General features: G+C 42.9%; 1 protein-coding gene across 2 annotated transcripts in view; it reads right to left on the bottom strand.

Annotated features, from left to right (window-relative positions):
* The window catches only part of LOC144672718 (uncharacterized), a 145,878-nt gene that overhangs the window by 41,878 nt on the left and 77,887 nt on the right, over positions 1–26,113 (bottom strand). For both annotated transcript variants that reach the window (XM_078534673.1, XM_078534664.1), the window contains one exon: positions 1,782–1,853. In XM_078534673.1, the coding sequence (XP_078390799.1) occupies positions 1,782–1,853 (72 nt within the window). The remainder of the gene's footprint in view (positions 1–1,781; positions 1,854–26,113) is intronic.

Below are 26,113 nucleotides of genomic sequence, written 5' to 3'. Positions count from 1 at the left end.
GTGTAGATTTACCAAAATGGTTCCAGGGTTGGCAGTATTTAGCTACATGGTGAGGTTAGAGAAGTTGGAGTTGTTCTCCATGGAGCAAAGGAGGTTGAAGGGAGAGCTGATGGAAGTGTACAAGATTATGACAAATTAGATAAAGCAGACAAAGAAAATATTAGCTGATGTAATAAGGACTGGGTACACAGATTTAAGGTTTTAGGCAATATGTGAGACAAAATGCGAGGAAGAACTTTTTTACGCAGTGGGGGTAATGACCTGGAACTTGCTGTCTATGAGAGCGGTGGAAGCTGAGACAACCAATAATCTCAAAAAGAGTTGGATAGGCACATGAGGAAAATAAACTTGCAGGGTTACAGGGATAGAGCAGGGAAATTGAACTGACTGGCTTGCTGCATAGAGAGCTGACATCGAGTTGATAGGTTGAATAGCCTCCTTCTGTGTCATCATGACTATGAAATACCTATGTTTTCCATTTTTAAATATTTGATTTTACCCTAATTACCAATAACATACTACTCTTTCAGATTAATAAGTTCTTAATCTTTCATCATGCTTTCCAATAAATTTTGTAAGTTATTTAAACAGATAAGGTTAAAGACAGTATTGCGAGTTTCTTCATCTGTTGAAATAAGTTACAATGAGTTGTACATACCTTTCAGAAACTCAAATTAAATACACAGTTCAAGCTATTATGCCAGTTATCAAAACTAACTTTCTAACTACTATCGTGCACTCTTCCAATGATATTCTTATTAACTGAGCATCATCCATTTTGGCAGGAAGAATAAAAAAGAAGTCTATTATCTAAATCGTGAGAGATTGCAGAGCTCTGAGATTCAGAGGGATCTGGGTGTCCTAGTGCCTGAATCACAAAAGGCTAGAATGCAGGTACAGCAGGTAATTAAGAAAGCTAATAGAATGTTATCATTTATTGTGAGGGGAATTGATTACAAAAGTTATGCTTCAGTTGTACAGGGCACTGGTGAGACCACATCTGGAGTACTGTGTACAACACTGGTCTCCCTTTTTAAGGAAAGATGTAAATGTGTTAGAAGCAGTTCAGAGAAGGTTTACTAGACTAATACCAGGAATGGGCAGGTTGTCTTATGAGGAAAGGTTGGACAGGTTAGGTTTGTGTCTACTGGAGTTCAGAAGAGTAAGAGACAACTTGATCGAAACACATGAGATCCTGAGGGATCTTAACAGGGTGGATGTGGAGAGGATATTTCCTCTCGTGGGAAAATCTAGAACTCGGGGTCACTATTTAAAAATAAGAGGTCACTCATTTAAGACAGAGATGAGGAGAATTTTTTTCTCTCAGAGGATCATGAGTCTTTGGAACTCTCTTCCTCAAAAGGCGGTGGAAGCAGAGTCTTTGAATATTTTTAAGGCAGAGCTAGATAGATTCTTGATTAATAAGGGGGTGAAAGGTTATCGGGGGCATGCAGGAATGCGGGTTTAAGGTTACATTTAGATCAGTCATGATCTTATTGAATGGCAGAGGAGGTTCGAGGGGCCGAGTGGCCTACTCCTGCTCCTAATTCGTATGTTTGTATATAATACTCCTGTATTATTTATTTAAATCATGTAATTCAATGAAATGGAAAAAAAGGTATAGGCACATAATTTTGCTAATAAATTTACATATGAGGACTGAGTATTTCAAAAGGCACTCAATGGCTATCAACATTTTCAAAGCATGGTGGCTACATTTGATTTGTCTATATCATTATGTTTTAACAATTTCAGCACAAAACCATTAGGAAAATACTTACAAAAAGTGTAAGCTTGATAGTTGTGAAAAGGCGCCAGGACCCAAAACCAATATATTATTATTGCTCAGATCCCTGGTGCGAAACATAAACAGAATATATGAAATCAGTACATACAATATGCACACAAACCCATTCTCAGATGTATAATGGAAGAAAAAGCCAATGACTGTAATAAGTGACAAACAAATACTTGTGAAAAATTAACTTGGTAACATATTAAATATTAATAGTTATCCTTTGTATGCTCTTTTTATAAATATATGTTTTCAATTATTTTATGCTTTCCTTATTTCTATTGTTTCTTCGTGTTTTGATACATCCCATCAACATATGTTGGATAACAAAAATATAGCTTTAGGCTAGTTGTCCCCATTCTTCAATTTAAGATCCTGTATGTTCTTTCTAAACAGGGATTTCAGATGTGAAGCATCACCTAGTGCTAAGAAAATGTGGGTAGTTCATGCGTGGGAACATGTAATTCCTGAGGTTAGACATTTAAAATGAAAGCCTGGATCAGTGCAGCCTTTCCAGATAATAATTTTAGACCTATGGTAAACAATGGCTCAGACAGGGAACAAATACATGTACAGAGCTAAGGCCCATACAGGTGCCACAGGCCAATGATGCAGGATGTAGGACTATAATATTTACATACACTCAAGAAGCAGAAGTTATCATTGACAGCAGATTTAAGACCTGCTATTTTCTCTGCAGTAGCACAAACCAAAAATAAGAAGTGCCTCAACACATTCTGCACTCTCTTTTACTTTGGCTGGTATTATCTTTGTCATTTTTCTCTCTTCAACTCCTAAAAGGCATCAGCTCCTATGAGAATCTGATTTCATATTTCAGCTATGTGGTCATTCTCTGCACGAACGTAGTGGTGAGTGATATGAAGCTATCTGACAGCAGAGCAATCAGAGTCAAGCCGATTTTGTCCTTATCCAACATCTATGCGTGCCCATTTTTCAGCATGTATTGCTGGTTAGCAGTCGAAAGCATGGAGCCTGACTGATTTTCCCCCGAGTAACTGAGGCTGCTGTGACCAATTGTAGAACCTCTACTATACCCTGGCATAGATCAGCAAGATGAGCAGACTAATAAGTGTTTAGTCTATGCGTCTGCACCACATTATTTTTTAATGAAGACCTGTTTTTGCACTTTGTAGATTTATGGAACACTTTCCCATGGGGTGCATGTACATTTGCATGAAAATATTTAATGAAATAGCTTATAGCCACCAATTTTGTCCTGTCACCAAACAAATTACAGAACGTAAAATAATTATAAAATCATAAAATAAATACAACATGGGTACTGTAGTATAATATTTATGTTATTGCATTAGGAACCTGGAGGTCTGGGTGAACAATTCAGAGAAATTAGTTCAAATCCCACCGTGGCATTTTGTATGAGTAATGGTGACCATGAAGCTATCGACTTGCCATAAAAACCCAACTGGTTCACTTAATGTCCTTTAGGGAACGAAATCTGCCTTCCTGGTCTGGCCTAAACTTGACTCCGGACCCGTGACAATGTGTTTGACCCTAAGTTGCCCTCTGCAGCGGCCTAACAGGCCAATCAGTTGTATCAAACCGCTACAAAGAAGTATAATAAAACTAAAATCGATTGACCACCCAACTTCAGCCTAGGCATTGGATTCAGAGAAGACAAAAGGCACACCCTGCCCAGTTGGCCCTGCAAAGTCATCCTCACTAACATCAAGGGACTCGTGCCAAAGTGGAAAATAAGTTCTCCAACCAACAGACTAGTCAAGGATCAGCTCAACATAGTCATACTCACAGAAACATACTTATGAAGCAACAATTACCCCCAACCAGAAAGACAATTGCGCACCCCCAAAATCCAACCCTTGACATTCAATGGGTAATAAATGCTGGCCTAGCCAGTGATCCCAACATCCCATAAATGAATTAAAAAAAGTTACCATTAATATCCTGGAAGTCACCATTGGCTACATAAATACTGTTGCTACAAGAACAAGTCAGAGGCTGGGTGCTCAGCAGCGGGTGACTCACTTCCTAACTCCACAGAGCCTTTTGACCACCTACAAGACACAAGTCAAGAGTGTGATGGAATACTCTTCACTTACCTGGATGAGTGCAGCTCCAAAAACACTGAAGAAACTCAACATCACTCAAGTCCTACTCAGGCCCGCTCCCACAACGCTTTTACCAGTACATCAATGACTGTATTGGTGTCACTTTGTGCTCTCATCTGGATCTGGAAAAATTCATCAATTTATCTTCCAATTTCCACCCCTCTCTCGCCTTCACGTGGTCCATCTCCGACACTTCTCTTCCCTTCCTTGGCTTCTCTGTCTCCATTTCTGGTGATAGACTGTCTACTAATATTGATTACAAGGCCACCGATTTCCACAGCTAACTCGAGTACACCTCCTCACACCCTGCTTCCTGTAAGGACTCCATTCCGTTCTCCCAATTTCTCCATCTCCGTCCCATCTGTTCTGATGATGCTACCTTCCACAACGGCGCTTCTGACATGTCTTCCTTTTTCCTTAGCCAAGGATTTCCTCCCATTATGATTAACAGGGCCCTCAATCACATCCGATCCATTTCCCACACTTATGCCATCACCCCTTCCCCTCATTTGAGGGCTGTGGATGCTCAGTCACTGAGTATATTCAAAGCAGAGGTCAATAGGTTTCTAGATACCAATGACATCAAGAGATACAGAGATAGTGCAGGAAGATGGCATTGAGGTAGAAAATCAGCCATGATCGAGTTAAATGGCGGAGCAGGCTCAAGGGGCCAAATGACCAACTCCTATGTTCATATGTTCCTATTTTCCTCTGTCCCAGAACCAAGATAGGGTTCCCCTTGCCCTTACTTTCCACCCCGCCAGCCTCCAAATTCAACGGATCATTCGCCACCATTTCCGCCAACTCTAGCATGATGCCACCACCAAACACATCCTCTCCTCACCTCCCCTGTCAGTACTCTGAATGGACTATTCCCCCCATGACACCCTGGTCCATTCTTCTATCACCTCCAATACCTCAACCGCATCCCACGGCACCTTCCCATGCAATCGCAGGAGGTGTAACAACTGCCTCTTTACCTCCTCCCTGCTCAAGGCCCCAAACACTCCTTCCGGTGAAACACCAATTTACTTGTATGTCTTTCAATTTAGTCCACTGTATTTGCTGCTTACAATGTGGCCTCCCCTACATTGGGGAAACCAAACGCAGACTGTGTGACTGCTTTCCGAACAGCTTTGGCTCAGTCTGCAAGCTTGACCCCGACCTTCCTGTTGCTTGCCGTTTCAATTCACCACCTTGTTCTCATGCCCACATGTCCGTCCTTGGCCTGCTGCAATGTTCCAGTGAACCCAACACAAACTGGAGGAACAGCACCCGATCTTCTGATTAGGCACTTTACAGGCTCTGGATTCAACATTCAGTTCAACAACCTCAGACCTTGAACTCTGTCCTGCAGTTTGAATTTTTTCCCCTCTAAGTGCCTGTCTGTATTTTGTTCTCATGTTGTTGCTTTCAGACAGTGCTGACCCTTTTTCTGCTATTAACACATTCTGCTATTTTGCTTTCAGAAAGTGCTGACCTTTAGTCTGCTATTAACACCTACTCTGAACCAAAGCTTTAGTCTTTAGTACCATCATTACCACTCTCATTAATCATTCCTGCCCTCTAACCTATCCCTGAGCTGCTATTTGCTCCACCTCCCCCTCCCCCCTTTTTCAACAACATAAAACCCATCGTGTTTCTAACTCTCTTCAGTTCCGAAGAAGTCACATTGGACTTGAAACATTAATTCTGTTTCTCTCTCCACAGATGCTGGCAGATCTACTGAGCTTTTCCATAACTTTCTGTTTTTATTTCAGATTTCTAGCATCCATAGTATTTTGCTTTTATCATCCAGGGCAAAGCAATAATCTTGATTGGCACCTCATCCACCACTTTGAACATTTATCCCCTCCACCAGAGCCATTGTGGCTGCAGAATGTACTATTTACAAGACGCACTACAGCAACTTGCCAAGGTTTCTTCAACCGCACTTCCCGGCCTCATGACCTCTACCACCTAGAAAGGCAAGGATAGCAGATGTAGCAGATGTCATGAAAATATAATAATTTTCATAATATTATTGTCATTTATTGTAAAGGTAGCTTAATAGTGGGGTTTGGATTAGTTTCTCTGTGTGGATGTGTATGGGGGGGATCTAATTGAATTGCAGATAGCTAGTCTGGGACTGTTGAGATATCAAAAGAGAAGCTAGGTTTGAAATGCTATATACATAAAAATGGCTTAAATTTTACAATTTGAGGTGTGAAGAACATTTGCTAGAGTAGTGAATTTCAAAGAGATGGTAAGGTGTTACACCTAGCCATAAGAGGCTAAACTAACCAGTGTGTTTATTTTTCCCAAAGATTACTGATAATATGAATACAATAGAAGATTTATATTATGGAAAAAATAAAGTTGTAAAGACATATCGGAACAATAGGATTTACAATAAAAAGGGAGAGACCGTATAAAGAAGCTGGGTTATGAATAAGAAAAAGGAATTGTAAGATCTAACAAGTGTGAAAAGCTTCTAGCCTCTATGTACCAAGCTGCTGTCTCCAGGAACTGAAGCTAAGAGAATTCATTTTAAATATCACTGTCCAGGATACTGTGTGCTTCGCCTGGGTCTATTGAAATCAATGTTGTTTTACTGTTGCCTTAATGGAGGTGTAACTGGGAGCTAGATTAATTAGGGGAGCTAGGAGTTATCATTGTAGTAATCTGTAAACCTATGTATGTGCTTAAAATCATTTATTTTATTAATAAATGTTTAATTTAGCTTTGTAAGGAAAACAGCTAAGATTCGGTGGTCTTATTACTACTGAATTCAAGGCACGCATCTCGAAATAAAAATACAAATTGTGAAACAGTTGTGGCAGCTGGTTCAAGTTTCCCTCTGGGATTTGAGCAGCTCAGCATTTACCATCCATTGTACCATAACACAGAATACCAACCAAGAATATGTAATTTTAATATATACTATATATAAGACATATATGTGTATTATATATGCATGTGTGTGTGTGTATGTCTACATATTTCTATACAGCATAGCTATAATATCATTTCTTATAGAATGTCACCCATGGATTGAAAACAGGCCTGGATAGAGAAATGAGCATATGTTCATCCAGGGATTGCAGAATGCCACAGGCGGATCACTCATCCAATCTGTCCATGATAAAAATAACCCAATGAGAGTTTGCCCTTTCCAAGTATGGGACTGGAAAATAAGTTCTCCAACCAATTCTCCAGCAGTGCTATCAAGCAGCATTTACTCAGCAATAACCTGCTCACTGACACTCAGTTTGGGTTCCGCCAGGGCCACTCAGCTCCTGACGTCATTACAGCCTTAAACTCAGGACGTGAGGTGAGAGTGACTGTCCTTGACATCAAGGCAGCATTTAACTGAGTGTGGCATCAAGGAGCCCTAGCAAAACTACAGTCAATGGGAATAAGGGGGAAAACTCTCCACTGGTTGGAGTCATACCTAGCACAAAGGAAGATGGTTGTGGTTACTGAGGTCAATCATCTCAGCTCCAGGACATCACTGCAGGAGTTCCTCAGGGTAGTGTCCTAGGCCCAGCCATCTTCAGCTGCTTCATCAATGACCTTCCTTCCATCATAAGGTCAGAAGCAGGGATGTTCGCTGATGATTGCACAATGTTCAGCACCATTCGCGACTCGTCAGATACTGAAGCAGTCATAGAAACATAAAAACTAGGAGCAGGAGTAGGCCATTTGGTCCATCAAGCCTGCTCCGCCATTCAATATGATCATGGCTGATCCTCTATCTCAACGCCATATTCCTACTTTCTCTCCATATCCCTTGAAGCCCCTAATATCCAAAGGTTCATCAATTTATTTCTTGAATATACTCAGTGACCCGGCCTCCACAGCCTTCTGTGGTAGAGAATTCCACAGGTTGACCACCTTCTGAGCGAAGAAGTTTTTCCTCATCTCAGTCCTAAATGGCCTGCCCCGTATCCTGAGACTGTGGCCCCTGGTCTAGACTCCCCAACCAGGGGAAACATCCTCCCTGCATCCAGTCTGTCCAGTCCTGTTAGAATTTTATACATTTCAATTAGATCCCCTCTCATTCTTCTAAACTCTAGTGAATACAGGTCCAGTCGAACTAATTTCTCCTCATACGACAGTCCTGCCATCCCCAGTATCAGCCTAGTGAACCTTTGCTAAACTCCCTCTATGGAAAGTATATTCTTTCTTAGTTAGGGAGACCAAAACTGCACGCAATACCCCAGGTGTGGTCTCACCAAGGCCCTGTATAACTGCAGTAAGACATCCCTACTTCTGAACTCAAATCCTCTTGCAATGAAGGCCAACATTCCATTTGCCTTCCTAATTGCTTGCTGCACCTGTGTCATGCCCACATGCAGTAAGACCTGAACAATATTCAGGCTTGGGCTGCTAAGTGACAAGTAACATTTGCGCCACACAAGTGCTAGGCGATGACCATCTCCCCATGACATTACCATCACTGAATTTCCCACTATCAACATCCTGGGGGTTACCATTGACTAGAAACTGAACTGGACCAGCCATATAAATGCTGTGGCTACAAGAGCAGGTCAGAGGCTTGGAATTCTGCAGAGAGTAACTCACCTCCTGACTCCCCAAAGCCTCTCCACCATCTACAAGGCAGAAGTCAGGAGTGTGATGGAATACTCTCCACTTGTCTGGATGAGTGCAGCTCCAATAATACTCAAGAAACTTGACACCATCCAAGGCAAAGCAGCCCAAATGGCTGGCACCCTATCGACCACTTTCATCATCCACTCCCTCCACGCACAGTGGCAGCAGTGTGTACCATCTACAAGATGGAACTCACCAAGGCTCTTTTGACAGCACCTTCCAAACCCATGAGTCATAGAATCATGGAGCTCTACAGCACAGAAAAAGGCTCTTCAGCCCATCGAGTCTGCGCCGGTCAAACAAGTGCCTAACTATTCTAATCCCATTTTCCAGCACTAGGCCCATGGCTTTGTATGCCATGGCATCGCAATGCACATCCAAATACTTCTTTAATGTTATGAGGGTTTCTGCCTCTACCATCCTTTCAGGCAGTGAGTTCCACATTCTCACCACCCTCTGGGTGAAAAAATTCTTCCTCACACCCCTCTAAACCCCTTGCCCCTTACCTTAAATCTATGCCCCTTGGTTATTGATCCCTCCACCAAGGGGAAAAGTTCCTTCCTGTCTACCCTATCTATGCCCCTCAGAATTTTATACACCTCAATCATGTCCCCCCTCAATCTCCTCTGCTCCAGGGAAAATAACCCCAGTCTATCCGATCTCTCCTCACAATTAAATCTCTCCAGCCCAGGCAACATCCTGGTAAACCTCCTCTGCACTTTCTCTAGTGCAATCACATCCTTCCTATAGTGCGCATTCCAGAACTGCACGCAATACTCTAGCTGTGGCCTAACCAGTGTTTTATACAGTTCCAGCATAACCTCCCTGCTCTTATATTCTATGCCTCGGCTAATAAAGGCAAGTATCCTATATGCCTTCTTAACCACCTTATCTACCTGTCCCACTAGCTTAAGGGACCGGTGGACATGCACACCAAGGCCCCTCTGATCCTCGGTACTTCCCAGGGTCCCACCATTCATCATGTATTCCCGTGCCTTGTTTGTCCTGCCCAAGTGCATCACCTCACACTTATCCGGATTAAATTCCATTTGCCACTGATCAGCCCATCTGACCAGCCCGTCTATATCCTCCTGCAATCCAAGGCTATCCTCACTATTTACCACCCCATCAATTTTCATGTCATCCACGAACTTACTGATCAACCCTCCTACATTCAAGTCTAAATCGTTTATATATACCACAAACAGCAATGGACCCAAGACCGATCTCTGTGGAACCCCACTGGACACAGGCATCCAGTCACAAAAACACTCCTCAACCATCACTCTCTGCTTCCTGCCACTCAAGCCAATTCTGGATCCAATTTGCCAAATTGCTCTGGATCCCATGGGCTTTTACCTTCATTATCAGTCTCCCATGTGGGACCTTATCAAAAGCCTTGCTGAAGTCCAAGTAGACTACGTCAAATGCATTGCCCTCATCTACACACCTGGTCACCTCTTCAAAAAATTCAATCAAATTGGTCAGACATGACCTCCCCTTAACAAAACCATGCTGACTGTCCTTGATTCATCTCTGCCTCTCCAAGTGTAGATTAACTCTGTCTCTCAGAATTGCTTCCAATAGTTTCCCCACCACTGAGGTTAGACCGACTGGCCTGTAGTGCCCTGGTTTATCCCTTCCTCCCTTCTTGAATAATGGTATCACATTAGCTGTCCTCCAGTCCTCTGGCATCTCCCCTTTGGCCAGAGAGGTATTGAAAATTATTGCCAGAGCCCCTGCTATCTCCTCCCTTGCCTCACTCAACAGCCTGGGATACATTTCATCCAGGCCTGGAGATATATCTACTTTTAAGCCAGACCACTTAGAACCTCCTTCCTTTTTATGCTAATTTCTTTAATTATATCACACTCCTTCTGCCTGATTTCCATACCCATGTCGTCCCACTCACCTATGAACACCGACACAAAGTATTCATTTAGAACCCTACCGACGTCTTCCAGCTCCACACACAAATTACCACTAAGGTCCTTAATGGGCCCTATTTTTTCCCTAGTTATCCTCTTACTCTTAATGTACTTGTAAAATAATTTTGGATTTTCCTTTATTTTACCTGCCAATGTTTTTTCATGCCCCCTTTTTGCTCTCCTAATTTCTTTTTAAGTTCCCCCCTACATATTCTATACTCCTCTAGGGCCTCCGCTGTTTTGAGCCCTCGGTACCTGCCATAAGCCTCTCTTTTTCTCTATCCAATCCTGGTTCCCTGGATTTGTTGGTCCCACCCTTTATCTTTACTGGAATATGTTGGCCCTGTACTCTCCCTATTTCCTTCTTGAATGAGTCCCACTGCTCTGACGCAGATTTACCTAAAAGTAGCTGCTCCCAGTCCACTCTGGCTAAATCAAATCTAATCATATTAAAATCAACCTCCCCCAATTTAGAACTCTGGTTTCTGGACCATCCTTGTTCTTTTGCATAACAACCTTGAATCTAATGGAGTTACGATCACTATCTGCAAAATGCTCCCCCACTGATACCTCTACTACTTGCCTGGCCTCATTCCCTAAAATTAAGTCCAGGACCGGTCCCTCTCTTGTAGGACCTTCTACATACTGGCTTGAAAAGATTACTACCACCTAAAAGGACAAGGCCAGCAGATGCATGAGAACACCACCGCCCCTGCATGTTCCCCTCCAAGCCACACACCATCCTGACTTGGAACTATATCGCCGTTCCTTCACTATTGCTGGGCCAAAATCCTGGAAATCCCTCCCTAACAACACTGTGGGTATACCTACACCACATGGACTGCAGCGGTTCAAGAAGGCAGCTCACCACCACATTCTCAAGAACATTTAGGCATGGGCAATAAAACGCTGGCCTAGCCAGTGATGCCCATATCCCATAAAATAATTTTTAAAAATTAGGAGGAAGTGGCGATGGGAGAAGGGAAGGCCACAGACAGATTAAGAGATTTGGCAGAACAATGGCAGATGGACTTTAATGTTGATAAGTATGTAGTCATCCACTTTTGATCTAAGAAAGATGAATCTGAGTATTGCTAAATGGTGAGAAATTAGGGCCTGCAGAGCAGCAATGAGATTTGGGAGTGCAAGTGCACAAATCATTTAAAGCAAACAGATTCAAAAAGAAATCAATAGGCTAATGGAAATGTAGACCTTTACCTCAGTGGGGCTAGAAGGGTCAAAAATTTATTTCCATTGTATAGAACCTTGATCTGACTCTGCTTGGAGTACTGTATTTCCTTTGGGCACCATTCCTCAGAAAGTGGTGCAGAACAGAGTCAACAGAATGATGCAGGGATTTACAGCGTAAAATTATGAAGATAAATTGCATAAATTTAACTTGTATTCCCTTGAGCACAGAAGATTGAAGTTTATCTGATCGAGCTGTTTAAAATGTTAAAAGAATTTGATGGAGTAGATCTAAAGAAACCATTTATTTCAGTGGGGAATTAAGAACAAGAGGATATTACCTAAAAATTAGAGCTAGGTCATTTAGATGGGAAAACAGGACAAGCAGCCCATTTGTTTGGCACCCCATCCACCACCTTAAACAATCACTCCCTCCACCATCGAAGCACAGTAGCAGCATTGTGTACCAGCTGCAAAATACACTGCAGCAACTCACGAAGTCTCCTTCCACAGCACCTACCAAACCCTACCAGATGTCTACTACCTGTTGCAAGTACATAAAATGGGCAGCAGATGCATGGGAACACCACCACCTGCAACTTCCCCTCGAAGTCACACACCATCCTGATTTGGAACTATATTGCCGTTATTCCACTGTTGTTGGATCAAAATCCTGGAACTCCCTTCCTAACAGCATTGTGGGTGTATTTACAACGCATGCACTATAGTGGTTCAAAAAGGCAGCTCACCATCACCTTCTAAAGGGCAGTTAGCATGGGCAATAAACGCTGGCCCAGACAGCAACGCGTACATACGATGAACAAATAAATAAAAAATAATCAGGAAGCACTTTTTCATACAAATCTTAGAAGAGATCAGGAATTCTTTACCCAAAAAGCTGTGGATGCTGGGACAATTAGAGCTTTCAAGATTGAAATTACTCAATTTTTATTTGTCAGGGTACCAAGGGACATGGAGCAATGGCAGGTAAATGGAGTTGAGGTACAGATCTGCCATGATATAACTGAAAGGTGCTGTAGTCTCTAGGAACTAAATGGCTTACTCCAGTTTCCAATGTTCCTTAAGGCAAATAATGAGACATTAGCCAAATGCTACTAAATTTTGTGGGATCATGTACTGTTAGTGGTAATGAACAAGCAGAATGAAGAGGGATACTAATGATCTCCTACAGAGATCCAACTGTTTATTTTGATGAATTTTATAAAAACACCTGTTCCTTTAGAACAAAATCAAGCGTAGAAGTCATGCAGTCAATAAAGTATTAACATTTTCTCAAACTGTATAAGATTCATGTAAGCAAATAAAACATTTCAATTGGGTGATAAGCAGGAAAATAGAATACAATGAACGAAACATCCGTAAGGCAAAAAAAGCCTTCCAAGTCCACATAGAAAAGAGCATCGAGATGACCTGAATGACAATCTCCAAACAACCATAACTACAAGATTGGTAGTATGTTGCGTTTCTGAAAAGTGTGAAATACATATTTAAAAAAGAACAATTCCCCAACACTATTCTGGTAGCTTTAAAGCACTATCTATATTTGTTTGCTAATGTCAGTTTGTAAAGTTATTCATTTGAATAAATAAAGTCCCATGTCTGCATTCCTCAGCCACACTTGAATTACAATTACATTGTCTCTCTGCAGCATCTGCCACACTCCTTTTGAGTTTCTAGTTCAGTCTAAATCATTAATAGAAACCTCTAGTTTATTTTTCAACAGGTAAGTCATCTTCATCTGGTGCATCTTGAGCCAACCTGCCTTGGAATAAGGTATGAATGAGGGATAGGAGGATGTTGAATCCTTGGATAAGAAGGAATTAACATCAGCAGCTAAACACATACGACACATGGAAACAAGCAAATGCTGCACTACTGAATACTGAAAAAAATCTTTACATAGGATCTCCACTAGAATACACCATATACATAGGTGGATTTCTGACAATGCACCAGCAGCACATCAGTCATTTGAACAAAAATTGGCTTTTGGCCACCTGAACCCAACATGGAGGGTACACTTCATCATTAACAATGTTCATGCCAGTAGGCAGCTGGTAATATTCAGGAAGAACAGACATGATCACAGTACGTTACACTAATTATGCAGCCATCCTTGGCAAAACTGACTTGGCAGGTTGGTACTCTAATCAAGCTGCTTATCACACTGGCTCACAGCCCGCAAGACTCCTCCATACTTCTCTGGTGTATCGTTGTTCAGAGAAATTTTGTGCAGATTCTGGGACCAGCATCCCATTCTACTCCAGTCAAAGTGACATAACCTCAGAAAACCTCATTCCCCTCCCTCCATTTCTTTGGGATGTCCTCCCAGTGTTGGATCTTTCAGAAGTTCAGCAGCCAGTACTTCGTAAACCTATGTGTGGATCTAAATTACATTTTAACTAAACAATCTCATTAAGATATCATAAAGTGATAAAACTATTATTGTTCCACATTTTTTTCATTCATGGTATAGGGATAATATCACTGACAAGGCCCGCATTTATTGCTCATCACAAATTGCCTTTCAGAAGGTAGCAATGAACTGCTATCTTGAAATGGTGCAATCCATATGGTGTAGTTCTATCCAGAGTGCTGTTAGGGAGGGAGTTCCAGGTTTTTGACCGAATAACAGTGAAGGAGCAGCAATGTATTTCCAAGTCAAGATGGTGCATTACTTGCAGGAGAACTTGCAGATGACAATGTGCCCATGCACCTGCTGCCCTTGTCCTTCTAGGTGGTAATGTTTGGAAGGAGCTGTCGAAGAACTCGTGGTATGTTGTCGTACTGTGTTTTTTAGATGGTCCACACTGCTGCCACAGTGCACCAGTGGTGGAAGGAATGAATGTTTAAGGCGGTCATGGAGGGAATACCAATGAAGCAGGCTGCTTTGTCCAGCATGGTGTTGAGTTTCTTGAATGTTGTTGGTGCTGCACTAAGGGCTCTTGGGAGTCAGGAGGTGAGCTCCTTGCCACAGAATACCAAGCCTCTGACCAGCTTTTGTAGTCACCGTATTTATTTGGCTGATCCAGTTATGTTTCTGGTCAATGCTAACCTCCTGGATGTTGTGGGGGGGTTTCTGCAATGGTAACGTCATTGAATTTCAAGGGAAGGTGGTTAGATTCTCTCTGGTTGGAGATGGTCATTGCCTGGCAATGTGGGGTGTGAAAGTTACTTGCCATTCATTAGTCCAAACCTAAATGTTTTTCAGTTCTTGCTTATGCAGGCAAGGACTGCTTCATTATGTGAGGATTTGCTAATGGACTGAACACTGTGCGATCAACAGTAAACATCCCCATTTCTAGACTTTATGATGGAGGCAAGATTATTGCTGAAGCGCCTGAAGATGGTTAGGCCGAGGACACTGAACTTAGGAGCTCCTGCAGTGCTGTCCTGGGGCTGAGGTGATTGGCCTCCAAAAGCCACAATAATTTTCTTCGTTCTAGGTATAACTCCTGCAAATGGACATTTTTCCCCTGGATTGCCATTGACAAATTTTGTTTTGTTTTGTTCTTACAATTACTTTGTTGAGCTTGATTTTTCCCACCCTGGTTTTGAATTCTCAGATCCTTGCCCATGGTCCCCTGTTTCTATTCCTGCTAGTCTCCATTAATGCTTGAGCTATTGGAAGATCTGCACGTATTGTAGGGGACAGTTGTCAAATATGCATACATATACAGCCACATGTTTAGGGGGCTGAACCTATAAACAAAGTTTTCAAAAGCTGGCTCAGGCAGCCCTGTTAATTATTTCGATTGGTTTTTAAATGGCCTTAATAGGCCTTTGACAGTTCAGCGGGCGCGCAGCTGACTCCGGTACGCGCCCACCGAACTGAAGATCGGAGTGACACGTGGTGACATCGGGACACATGCCCGTTGTCACCGCGTGTTATTTCATGCGTCAGTGAGCGGGGCCGGACCCCACACGCCGACCAGAAGATTCAGGCCATTAAGTTTAGTTAATGCAGAGGTCAATGGGTTTTTTGCTTTGTGTCTTTAGGACAAATAATATCGACATCCTTTAGGTAAAAGAGGGTGGGAAAAGAAAGCCAAAGCAACTACAAGTTCTCGGCTGCTTAATGCTGTCAAGCACCAGACCAGAACTCACAGTGACCCCAGGCTAAAGGACTCAAGGGATATGGGGATAGAGCAGTAAAATGGTGTTGATATAAAAGCTCAGCCAAGAATGGCTGAGCAGGCTTGAGGGGCTGAATGGTCTACTCCTGCACCTATTTCTTATGTTCTTAAACAATGTGCTGAGGGTATTTCAGTGCCACACCAAAATACTTTAAAAAATCTATCACTGTTTTGTGAGAAGCTTACAGCATTGTGTAGGGGGTAGCATACTAGCAAGGATAGAGGATTGGTTAGCTAACGAGAAACAGAGAGTAAGCATAAATGGGTCATTTTCAGGTTGGCAAGATGTGACGAGTAGAATGCCACAGGGATCACTGCTGGGGCTTGAACTATTTACAATTTATATCAATGGCTTGGATGAAGGGACTGAATGTATGGTTGCTAAGTTTGCTGATGACACAAAGGTAGATAGGAAAGTAAGTTGTGAAGAGGACATAAGGAGTCTGCAAAGGGACTCAGATAGGTTAAGTGAGTGGGCAAAAATTGGCTGATGGAATGTAATGTGGGAAAATGTGAACTTGTCCACTTTGGCAGGAAGAATATAAGAGCAGCCTATTATTTAAATAGAGGTCTGGCGCACTGACCTCTACCTCGCAGAGGCTGAGCATCAACTCGCAGACACTTCCTCTTCCTCCCCCTGGACCATGACCCCACCACTGAACATCAAGCCATTGTTTCCAGGACTGTTACTGACCTCATCTCCTCTGGAGATCTTCCTTCCACAGCTTCCAACCTCATAGTCTCCCAACCTCGGACGGCCCGCTTCTACCTCCTACCCAAAATCCACAAACGGGACTGTCCCGGCAGACCGATTTTGTCAGCCTGTTCCTGCCCCACGGAACTCATTTCTTGCTATCTTGATTCCATTCTCTCTCCCCTTGTCCAGTCCCTTCCCACCTACATCCGTGATTCCTCTGATACCCTACATCATATCAACAATTTCCAGTTCCCTGGCCCAACCGCCTCCTCTTCACCATGGACGTCCAATTCCTCTACATCCCCCACCGGGATGGTCTGATGTCTCTCCGCTTCTTCCTCGAACAGAGGCCCGAAAAATCCCCATCCACCACTACTCTCCTCCATCTGTCTGAACTTGTTCTCACACTGAACAATTTCTCCTTAAACTCCTCTCACTTCCTCCAAATAAAAGGTGTGACTATGGGTACCCGCTTGGGCCCCAGTTATGCCTGTCTCTTTATGGGGTATGCGGAACATTCCTTGTTCCAGTCCTATTCCGGCCCCCTCCCACAACTCTTCCTCCGGTACATCGATGATTGCTTCGGTGCTGCTTCATGCTCTCATCTGGACGTGGAAAAATGTATTAATTTTGCTTTCAATTTCCACCCCTCCATCATTTTCACATGGTCCATCTCTGACATTTCCCTTCCCTTCCTTGACTTCTCTGTCTCAATTTCTGGTGATAGACTGTCCACCAATGTTCATTACAAGCCTACCGACTCCCACAGCTACCTCGACTACAGCTCCTCACACCCCGCTTCCTGTAAGGACTCCATCCTATTTTCTCAATTCCTTCGCTTCCGTCGCATCTGTTCTGATGATGCCACTTTCAAAAACAGTTCCTCTGACATGTCTTCCTTCTTCCTTAACATTGGTGGTCGACAGGGCCCTCAACTGTGTCCGGCCCATCTCCCGCGCATCCGCCCTCACACCTTCCTCTCCCTCCCAGAACCATGATAGGGACCCCCTTGTCCTCACTTATCACCCCACCAGTCTCCGCATTCAAAGGATCATCCTCCGCCATTTCCGCCAACTCCAGCATGATGCCACCACCAAACACATCTTCCCTTCACCCCCCCGGCGGCATTCCACAGGGATTGTTCCCTCCGGGACACTCTGGTCCACTCCTCCATCACTCCCTACACCTCAATCCCCTCCCACGGCACCTTCCCACGCAACCACAGAAGGTGCAACACCTGCCACTTTACTTCCCTCCAAGGGCCCAAACACTCCTTTCAAGTGAAGCAGCATTTTACTTGCACTTCCCTCAATTTAGTCTACTGCATTTATTGCTCCCAATGCAGTTTCCTCTACATTGGAGAGAGAAAACGCAGATTGGGTGACCGCTTTGCAGAACACCTTCAGTCTGTCCGCAAGCATGACCCAGACCTCCCTGTCGCTTGCCATTTCAACACTCCACCCTGCTCTCATGCCCACATGTCCGTCCTTGACCTGCTGCATTGTTCCAGTGAAGCTCAACGCAAACTGGAGGAACAGCACCTCATCTTCCGACTAGGCACTTTACAGCCTTCCGGACTGAATATTGAGTTCAACAATTTTAGATCATGAACTCTCTCCTCCATCCCCACCCCCTTTCCAATCCCCCCTTTTTTCCCCAATAATTTATATAGATTTTTCTTCTCCCACCTATTTCCATTATTTTTAAATGTATTTCCATCCATTGTTTTATCTCTAACTTTTAGCCTATTTCGATCCCTTCCCTTCACCCACCCCACCCCCACTAGGGCTATCTGTACCTTGCTTGTCCTGCTTTCTACCCTAAATTAGCACATTCCTTAGATAATATCACCAACTTCAACACCTCTTTGTCCTTTTGTCTATGACATCTTTTGGCTATCTCCACCTATCACTGGCCCTCTATCCAGCTCTACCTGTCCCACCCCACTTTAAACCAGCTTATTTCACCTCTTTTCTATTTTTACTTAGTTCTGTTGAAGAGGCATACGGACTCAAAATGTTAACTGTGTTCCTCTCCGCAGATGCAGCCAGATCTGCTGAGTTTTTCCAGGTATTTTTATTTTTGTTGCAGAACATTGGATGTCCTGGTACATGAATCACAAAAATGTTAGTATGCAGGCACAGAAAATGACTTTTTAAAAAATTCATTCATGGGAGGTGAGCATCGCTGGCTAGACCAGCATTTATTGCCCACCCCTAATTGCCCTTGTTCAGAGAGCGTTTAAGGGTCAACCATATCACGGTGGGTCTGGAGTCACATGTAGATCAGACCAGATAAGGACAGCAGGTTTCCTTCCCTAAAGGGCATCATCCTTCCCTAAAGGGTATCAGTGAACCAGATGAATTTTTACAACAATCAGCAATGGTTTTGTGGTCATAGTTAGACATTTAATTCCAGATTTTTATTGAATTCAGATTTCACTATCTGCCGTGGTGGGATTCGAATCCTGCTCCCCAGAGCACTACCCTGGGTCTCTGGAATATTAGTCCAGTGACAATACTACGATGCCACCACCTCCCCATTAGGAAAGAAAATGGAATGTTGTCATTTATTGCAAGGCGAATAGAATATAAAAGTAGAGATAAAAATAGCTGGAAAAAATCAGCAGGTCTGACAGCATCTGCGGAGAGGGACACAGTTGACGTTTTGAGTCCGTATAACTCTTCATCAGAAGAGGTTCTGATGAAGAGTCTTACGGACTCAAAACGTCAACTGTGTTCCTCTCCGCAGATGCTGTCAGACCTGCTGAGTTTTTCCAGCTATTTTTATTTTTGTTTCAGATTTCCAGCATCCGCAGTATTTTGCTTTTATAAAAGTAGGGGTGTTTTGCTACAGCTGTACAGGGTGTTGGTGAGACCAAATTTGGAGTACTGTGTACAGTTTTGGTCTCCTTATTTAAGAGAGGATATAAACGTGATAGAAATGGTTCAGAGAAGGTTCACTCAACTGATAACTGGGATGAAGGGGTTATCTTATGAGGAAACGTTGGACAGGCTGGGCCTGTATCCATTGGAGTTTAGAAGAATGAGAGGTGATCTTATTGAAACATATAAGATCCTGAGGAGACTTGAGATCGTGGATGCTGAAAGGATGTTTCCCCTTGATGGAGAGACTAGAACTAGGGGACACAGTTTAAAAATAAGAGGTCTCCCATTTAAGACAAAGATGAGAAAAAAAATTCTCTCAGAGGGTCGTGAGTCTTTGGAACTCTCTTCCCCAGAGGGTTGTAGAGGCAGAGTCAATTAATATTTTTAAGGCAGAGGGAGATAGATTCTTGACTAGCAAGGGAGTGAAAGGCTATCGGGATAGTTACAATGTGGAATCGAGGCCACAACCAGATCAGCCATGATCCTATTGAATTGTGGAGCAGGCTCGAGGGGTCAAATGCCCTACTCCTGCTCGTAATTCATATGTTCGTATGTATCCCTTTTAAATACACTGAATGCATAGTATTAATGGGAACAGAATGCAATATTCATGCTCCATGCATTGATACCTCAAAATTGCATCAGGGTTCTACAACCAGCACTTGGTTAAAGTGATCGTTCACCTGAAGCAGACAGGTAATCTGGCCAATCCGCCATTGGGAATTGGGAACAGCCCTGTCAGGAACAGGAACAAGTTGGTAAGTAGTGCAATGCTGAGTCACTTTTTCTTCTCATCAACTCTTAACCTTGATTATGTATTAGGTTGTTATATCTCTAACTTTCTCCAGTTCTGATGTAAGATCATTAGTCTGAAACATTGGGCAGAATTTTACCCTCGGATGGCGTGCGGGCCCAACCGGCTTGGCGGTGGGCAGCCAGCCTACCCCCACCACTGAAACGTGGCCTGCCGCCATTTTAAGTAGGCGGGCCAATTAAGGCCCGCCCAGCGGCATCCCCGAGCTTCCTGTTCTGGTGGGGGGGAGGGTTCCCCATCTGTCAAAGTGCGCTAGCGCACTTCTCCCTGAGGCAAAGTGCTGCCTTAGGGAGATTCGTGACAGGTAAGTTAAGTGTAAAAATAGAAACATTAAAAAATTATTAACATGTCCCCCTCATGTGACAATGTCACACAAGATGGGACATGTTAATAAAAAACACATAAACTTACTTACTTTTTTACGAAACGGACATGAAACTTCATCCCGCCAGTGGATGAAGTTTCATGAATAATCTGGAGCCCGCTGGGGTTCCTGGCCTGCCCGCCAGCCTTAAGGTTGGGGGTGCAGGTCTTTAATTACTTTAATTAGCCTGTCAATCGCCTCAATTGGTCATTGACAGGTCGGCGGGCAGACAGCTGATTTCGCTGTCCGCCCGCCTTCCTTAAAATTTAAAGGGACCGGGATGACATTGGGGATTCCTCCCGACGTTATCCCGTGTCATTTTCCCCTCGGGGACTGGGGCCCGCCCCCAAATCACCAAGGGGAAAATCCTGGCCATTAACCTCAGCTTCTCTCTCCACAGATGCTGCCAGGCCTGCTGAGTATTTCCAGCATTTTCTGTTTTTATTTCAGATTTCCAGCATCTACAATAATTTGCTTTTTTCCCACTATACGCTTGTCTAACATTGGCATTTATAAATTCTTCCACTTCACCAATGTTACTTGGGGTATGGTAGGGGTTGGGTGCGGGGGGGAGTGGGGGGTCTGTAACCAACACCCAATGCAATCTTAAATCCTTTTCTACTCCTTAAGTCTAACCATAAAGTCTCCACTAGCTGCTTACCTTTCATTAGATCATCTACCATTGAAATTATTTTATCCTTAATCATTAAGGCTATTCTCTCCCCTCTACCATTTCCCCTACCATTCCTGTAGACCTTATAACCTGGAAAATTCAGTTCTCAGTCCTGACTGTCTTCCGGACTGTCTTAATGGTCACCATGTCATACCCTCTAATTTGAATTTCCGTCTGCAATTCGTTCAATTTGGTCCTTATTCTCCATGCAGTTACATAAAGAATGTTTTTCTGGGCCACACACCTTAACCTGTCCTTCTGCTCTGTTGAAGGGTCATGAGGACTCGAAACGTCAACTCTTTTCCTCTCCGCCGATGCTGCCAGACCTGCTGAGTTTTTCCAGGTAATTCTGTTTTTCTTCTGCTCTAATGTTTTACTCACATTTCTTACTTCCCTCTCGTAGTTTAATGGTTTTACATAATTTAATTTTTCTTTTGTCAGTAGTGTCTAATACACAATTTATAATTACTACTCTACACTCTTCCTTCTCAATTGATTTAGAATTAGTACTTATATTACCTTTTCCACCTCCTGCCATTTACTAGTTTAAAGACCTTGTGACAGCCCTATTTATCCTTTCTGCTGGCTGTCAGACCGGTTCAGATGAAGCCCATCCCAACTCTGCAGTTCCTCCCTGTCGCAGTGTTCACATCAAATGAAACCTATATATCCCACACCATGGGATTTCTACCAAAAGTCTTCCAAAATTGCTGCAACTTTTCTTCCAAAGTTATGGAGTGAAAAAACAACCCTCCCATCCCTTCTTCTCTGTAAAATTAAAGCTAACTCCTCCTTACAACTCTAAGGTTCATAAAGCAAAATGCCAAAATACCTATAAAACATTACATCCAACATGATAAATCCTAAACCAATAGTTATCTTTGAATTAATAACTGTTAGCTTGGTTCAGTTCATGTAGAAGTTCAGCCAAGATCTTACAGAATAGCTGAGCAGGCTTGAGGGGCTGTATAACCCATTCCTGCACCAATTTCTTATGTTCTTAAGCAACCTGCTAGTCAGGTAGGAGGAAAGGGTATTTCATTGCCACATCAAAGTATTTTTAAAAATATCTATGACTGTTTTGTGAGCAGTTTACAGCAACCCTTTTAAAACACTGAAAGCATAGTATTAATGGGAACAGAATGCAATGTCCATGCTCCACACACTGATACCTCAAAATTGCATCAGGGTTCTCCAAGTGGCATAGGAACTTGATTAAAGTGGTCTCACCTGAAATAGACAGGTAATCTGGCCAATCCGCCATTGGGAAATGGCAACAGCCAACAGGTGCAGGAACAAGTTGATAAGTGGTGCTGTATCGCTTTTTAAAAATTTGTTTGTGGGATGTGGGCTTGGCCAGCATTTATTGCCCTTGAGCTGAATAACTCACTAGGTCAATTTAGTAGGCATTTTAAGAGTCAACCACATTGCTGTGGGTCTGGAGTCACATATAGGCCAGACCAGGTAAGGACAGCAAGTTAAAAACAAAAAGCTAAAAGCTACTGCGGATGCTGGAAATCCAAAACAAAACAAAAATAGAATTACCTGGAAAAACTCAGCAAGTCTGGCAGCATCTGCCGAAGGGCCATGGAGGCTCGAAACGTTGACTGATTTCTTCTCCGCCGATGCTGCCAGACTTGCTGAGTTTTTCCAGGTAATTCTAAGGACAGCAGGTTTCCTTCCCTAAAGGGCATTAAGACAACTTTTAATTCCACCATCTGCTGTGGTGGGATTTGAACCCCGGTCCCTGGAGAATTACCCTGGGTCTCTGGATTACCGGTCCAGCAACAATACCACTACACCACCGCCTTCAAGGTCCAGTCCAGAACATCATCACGTAATCTAGGTTGGCACCTCAGTGCAGGACTAAGAAATGCTACATTCTCAGAGGTTTTGTCTTTTGGGTGAGACTTTAAACTGAGGTCTTGCCTACCTCTTCAGTGGATGCAAATGATACCATGGCACTTTGAAAGGAGCAAGAAGTTCTTTTAATATCCTGACCCACATTCCTTTCTCACCTAACACCATAAGATACAAACTAACTGGTCATTTGTTTCATTGCTGCTTGGGGGGCCTTGCTGTATGCAAATTTGCTGCATTTGTCTATAAAACAGTGACCATGCTTCAAAAAGTAATTCATTGGTTGTGAAGCACATTATGATACCCTGGAAATGCTACATAATTGAACTTTCTTTTGTCTGATGGTTTCATGGTTACTTTTTCTTGGGAACCATCAAGATCGACATAGCATTTGCTTTTCTCTACATTTGTAACTTTCTTATTTAGATAGTTATCCTGTTTATTTTAAAACATGATAATTAACATAGCATCAATAAATTTATTTGAAATCATTCAATAGATAATCGTTTACAGGGATTTAGCTCAAGATGATTTACTATAAACCAAATCAAGTTTTTTTGGTATTGCATAAAGTTTTTTTTATTTATTCATTCATGGCATGTAGGCATCACTGGCTAGACCAGCATTTATTGCCCATTCCTAATTGCCCTTAAGAAGGTGATGGTGAGCTGCCTTCTTGAATCGCTGCAGGCCATGTGGTGTAGGTACACCCACAATGCTGTTAGCAAGGGAGTTCCAGGATTTTTGACCCAGCTACAGTGAAGGAACAGCGGTATAGTTCCAAGTCAGGATAATGTGTGGCTTGTACGGAATTTGCAGATGGTGATGTTCCCATGCATCTGTTGATGGTAGAGGTTGCGGGTTTGAAAGGTGCTGTTGAAGGAGCCTTGGTGAGTTGCTGCATCTTGCTACTGTGCATTAGTGGTAGAGGGAGTGAATGTGAAGATCTAATTTTTGCCAGTAGGAGTAAGGGAGAAGGATGGGAATCACACAGGAGGAAAACGCTTTGGGGCCATTTGAACTTAGTGATGAGTTTTAGCCCCATTTTGGCTGTTATAAGCACATTTAAAATATGGTGTGGGAGTTGCAAATTGATGAAGTAAACATATAAAGTCCTGAAGGGTGGATAAGGTCTGTTTCATTGTCAAGATCTGAAGTTTTTTTTTAAATGTCCCACTCTTCAGTGAGAATTTTAAAAACCTTCTGCTGGACTGCTTTGATTGACATGCCATTTGGTGTAGTTAGAAAAAAAATAGAACCTGGTCAATTGAACTTTTATTGACATTTTCCCAAGAGCTATTATGTCATTCTGAATGCCTGGCTGAGTTTTAATTATCTCAGCAGCGATGGGGGGTGTCTGAATTCAAAGTTTGATTCACAGTTAAAGAGGCTATTAAATGATTAGTTGCCTTTGATGTGGGATATAAATAGAAGTTTGTTTTTAAGAGATTAACCACTTGAGGAGATTTAAAAGCTTTAAATGCATTTCATAATGGGAGATTATTTTCCACGATCAATGGTGCATGAATAAGGGCTGTATTAGATTGTTAGAAATTTATTTTCTTTTCCATCTCCACAAGGCTTCTGAGGTCTACCCATGGTGGATATTGGATGATGGCTATGGAGGCGGCTTGGGGGCTATGGGGGTGAGAAGCATGAGCTCACATTGAGTTGGCATGGGGGCTATGAGGGGGCATTGAAGGGGTAGATAGTGGGTGAGGGGGTGTGCAGGATGAGGACAAGAGGCCTAACCAGCTTGCCTCAGTACTCCCCCACCCCCCGCCCCATGACTGCCTACGCTTTGCTTCCAAAGTCAGCAGGCCCAACTCCAATCCACGCCCCCCTCCTCCCTGCTCCCAGAACAAAAATTGTGCATATCGGGGCACTTTTACCAAAGCGGGTCCGGCAAATCAGGACATTTCCTGACAAACCACCAGCATCGATCGTAAAAATCTGGCCCATAATGTTCCTAAAGTCATGTTTCTAGAAAAAAAAGTTGTGCGCTATGTATATATGTCTTTACACTTAGGTTTGATGTTGAAACATAATAGATGCAATGTCCTAATGTAACAAGATATTTTTAAAGATACAATGTTTTTTCCATTTTTAGAACAAGCCCATTTCAGTGAATGCACTGGTACAAGGAAGATAACAGAAATAAAATCATATTTAATTATTTCATTTTAAATGATAATTTAAATGATCATTTTAAATGATAATTACAAATGCATTGGGCACTCTGAACAGCACCATTATGTCACATGAGTTCTCTCTTGTGGCAAGAGAGAACTCATGTGACATAATGGTGCTGTTCAGAGTGGCTCTCTGCAGACTTTTTTTTGGTCAGCTAGATATCTGAAAAAAAAAATCCACCACAATGTTTTTTTAATCCTTTCATGGGATATGGGCATCAGTGTCAAGGCCAGCATTTGTTGCTCATCCTTAATTGTCCTCGAGAAGTTGGTGGTGAGCTGCCTTTTGAACCACTGCAGTCCATCTGGTGTAAGTACACTCACAAAGCTGTTAGGAAAGGAGTTCCAGGATTTTCATCCACCAACAGTGAAGGAACAACGATATAGTTCCAAGTCAGGATCGTGTGTGGCTTGGAAGGAAACTGTATTTCCATGTGCCTGCTGCCCTTGTCCTTCTATGTGGTAGGGGTCACGGATTTGGAAGGTGCTGTTGCAGGAGCCTGGGTGATCGTTGCTGCAATGCATCTCGCCAATGGCACACACTGCTGCCACTGTGCATCAGTGGTGGAGGCAGAGAATGTTTAAGGTGGTTGATGGGGTGCTGATCAAGTGGGTTGCTTTGTCCTGGATGGTGTTGAACATCTTCAGCGTTGTTAGAGCCACACTCATCCAGGCAAGTGGAGAGTGTATTTCATCACACTCCTGAATTGTACATTGTAGATGATGGACGGGCTATGGGGAGTCAGAAAGCAAGGTACTCACCACAGAATTGCCAGCCTCTAACCTGCTCTTGTAACCACAGTGTTTACATGGCTGTTCTAGTTCAGTTACTGGTCAATGGTAACCCCAAGAA

The sequence above is a fragment of the Cetorhinus maximus genome, chromosome 3, assembly GCF_964194155.1.
Source record: "Cetorhinus maximus chromosome 3, sCetMax3.hap1.1, whole genome shotgun sequence".
Classification (NCBI taxonomy): domain Eukaryota; kingdom Metazoa; phylum Chordata; class Chondrichthyes; order Lamniformes; family Cetorhinidae; genus Cetorhinus; species Cetorhinus maximus.
The sequence above is the reverse complement of the archived record's forward strand: the minus strand, read 5'-3'. Positions and strand labels throughout refer to the sequence as shown.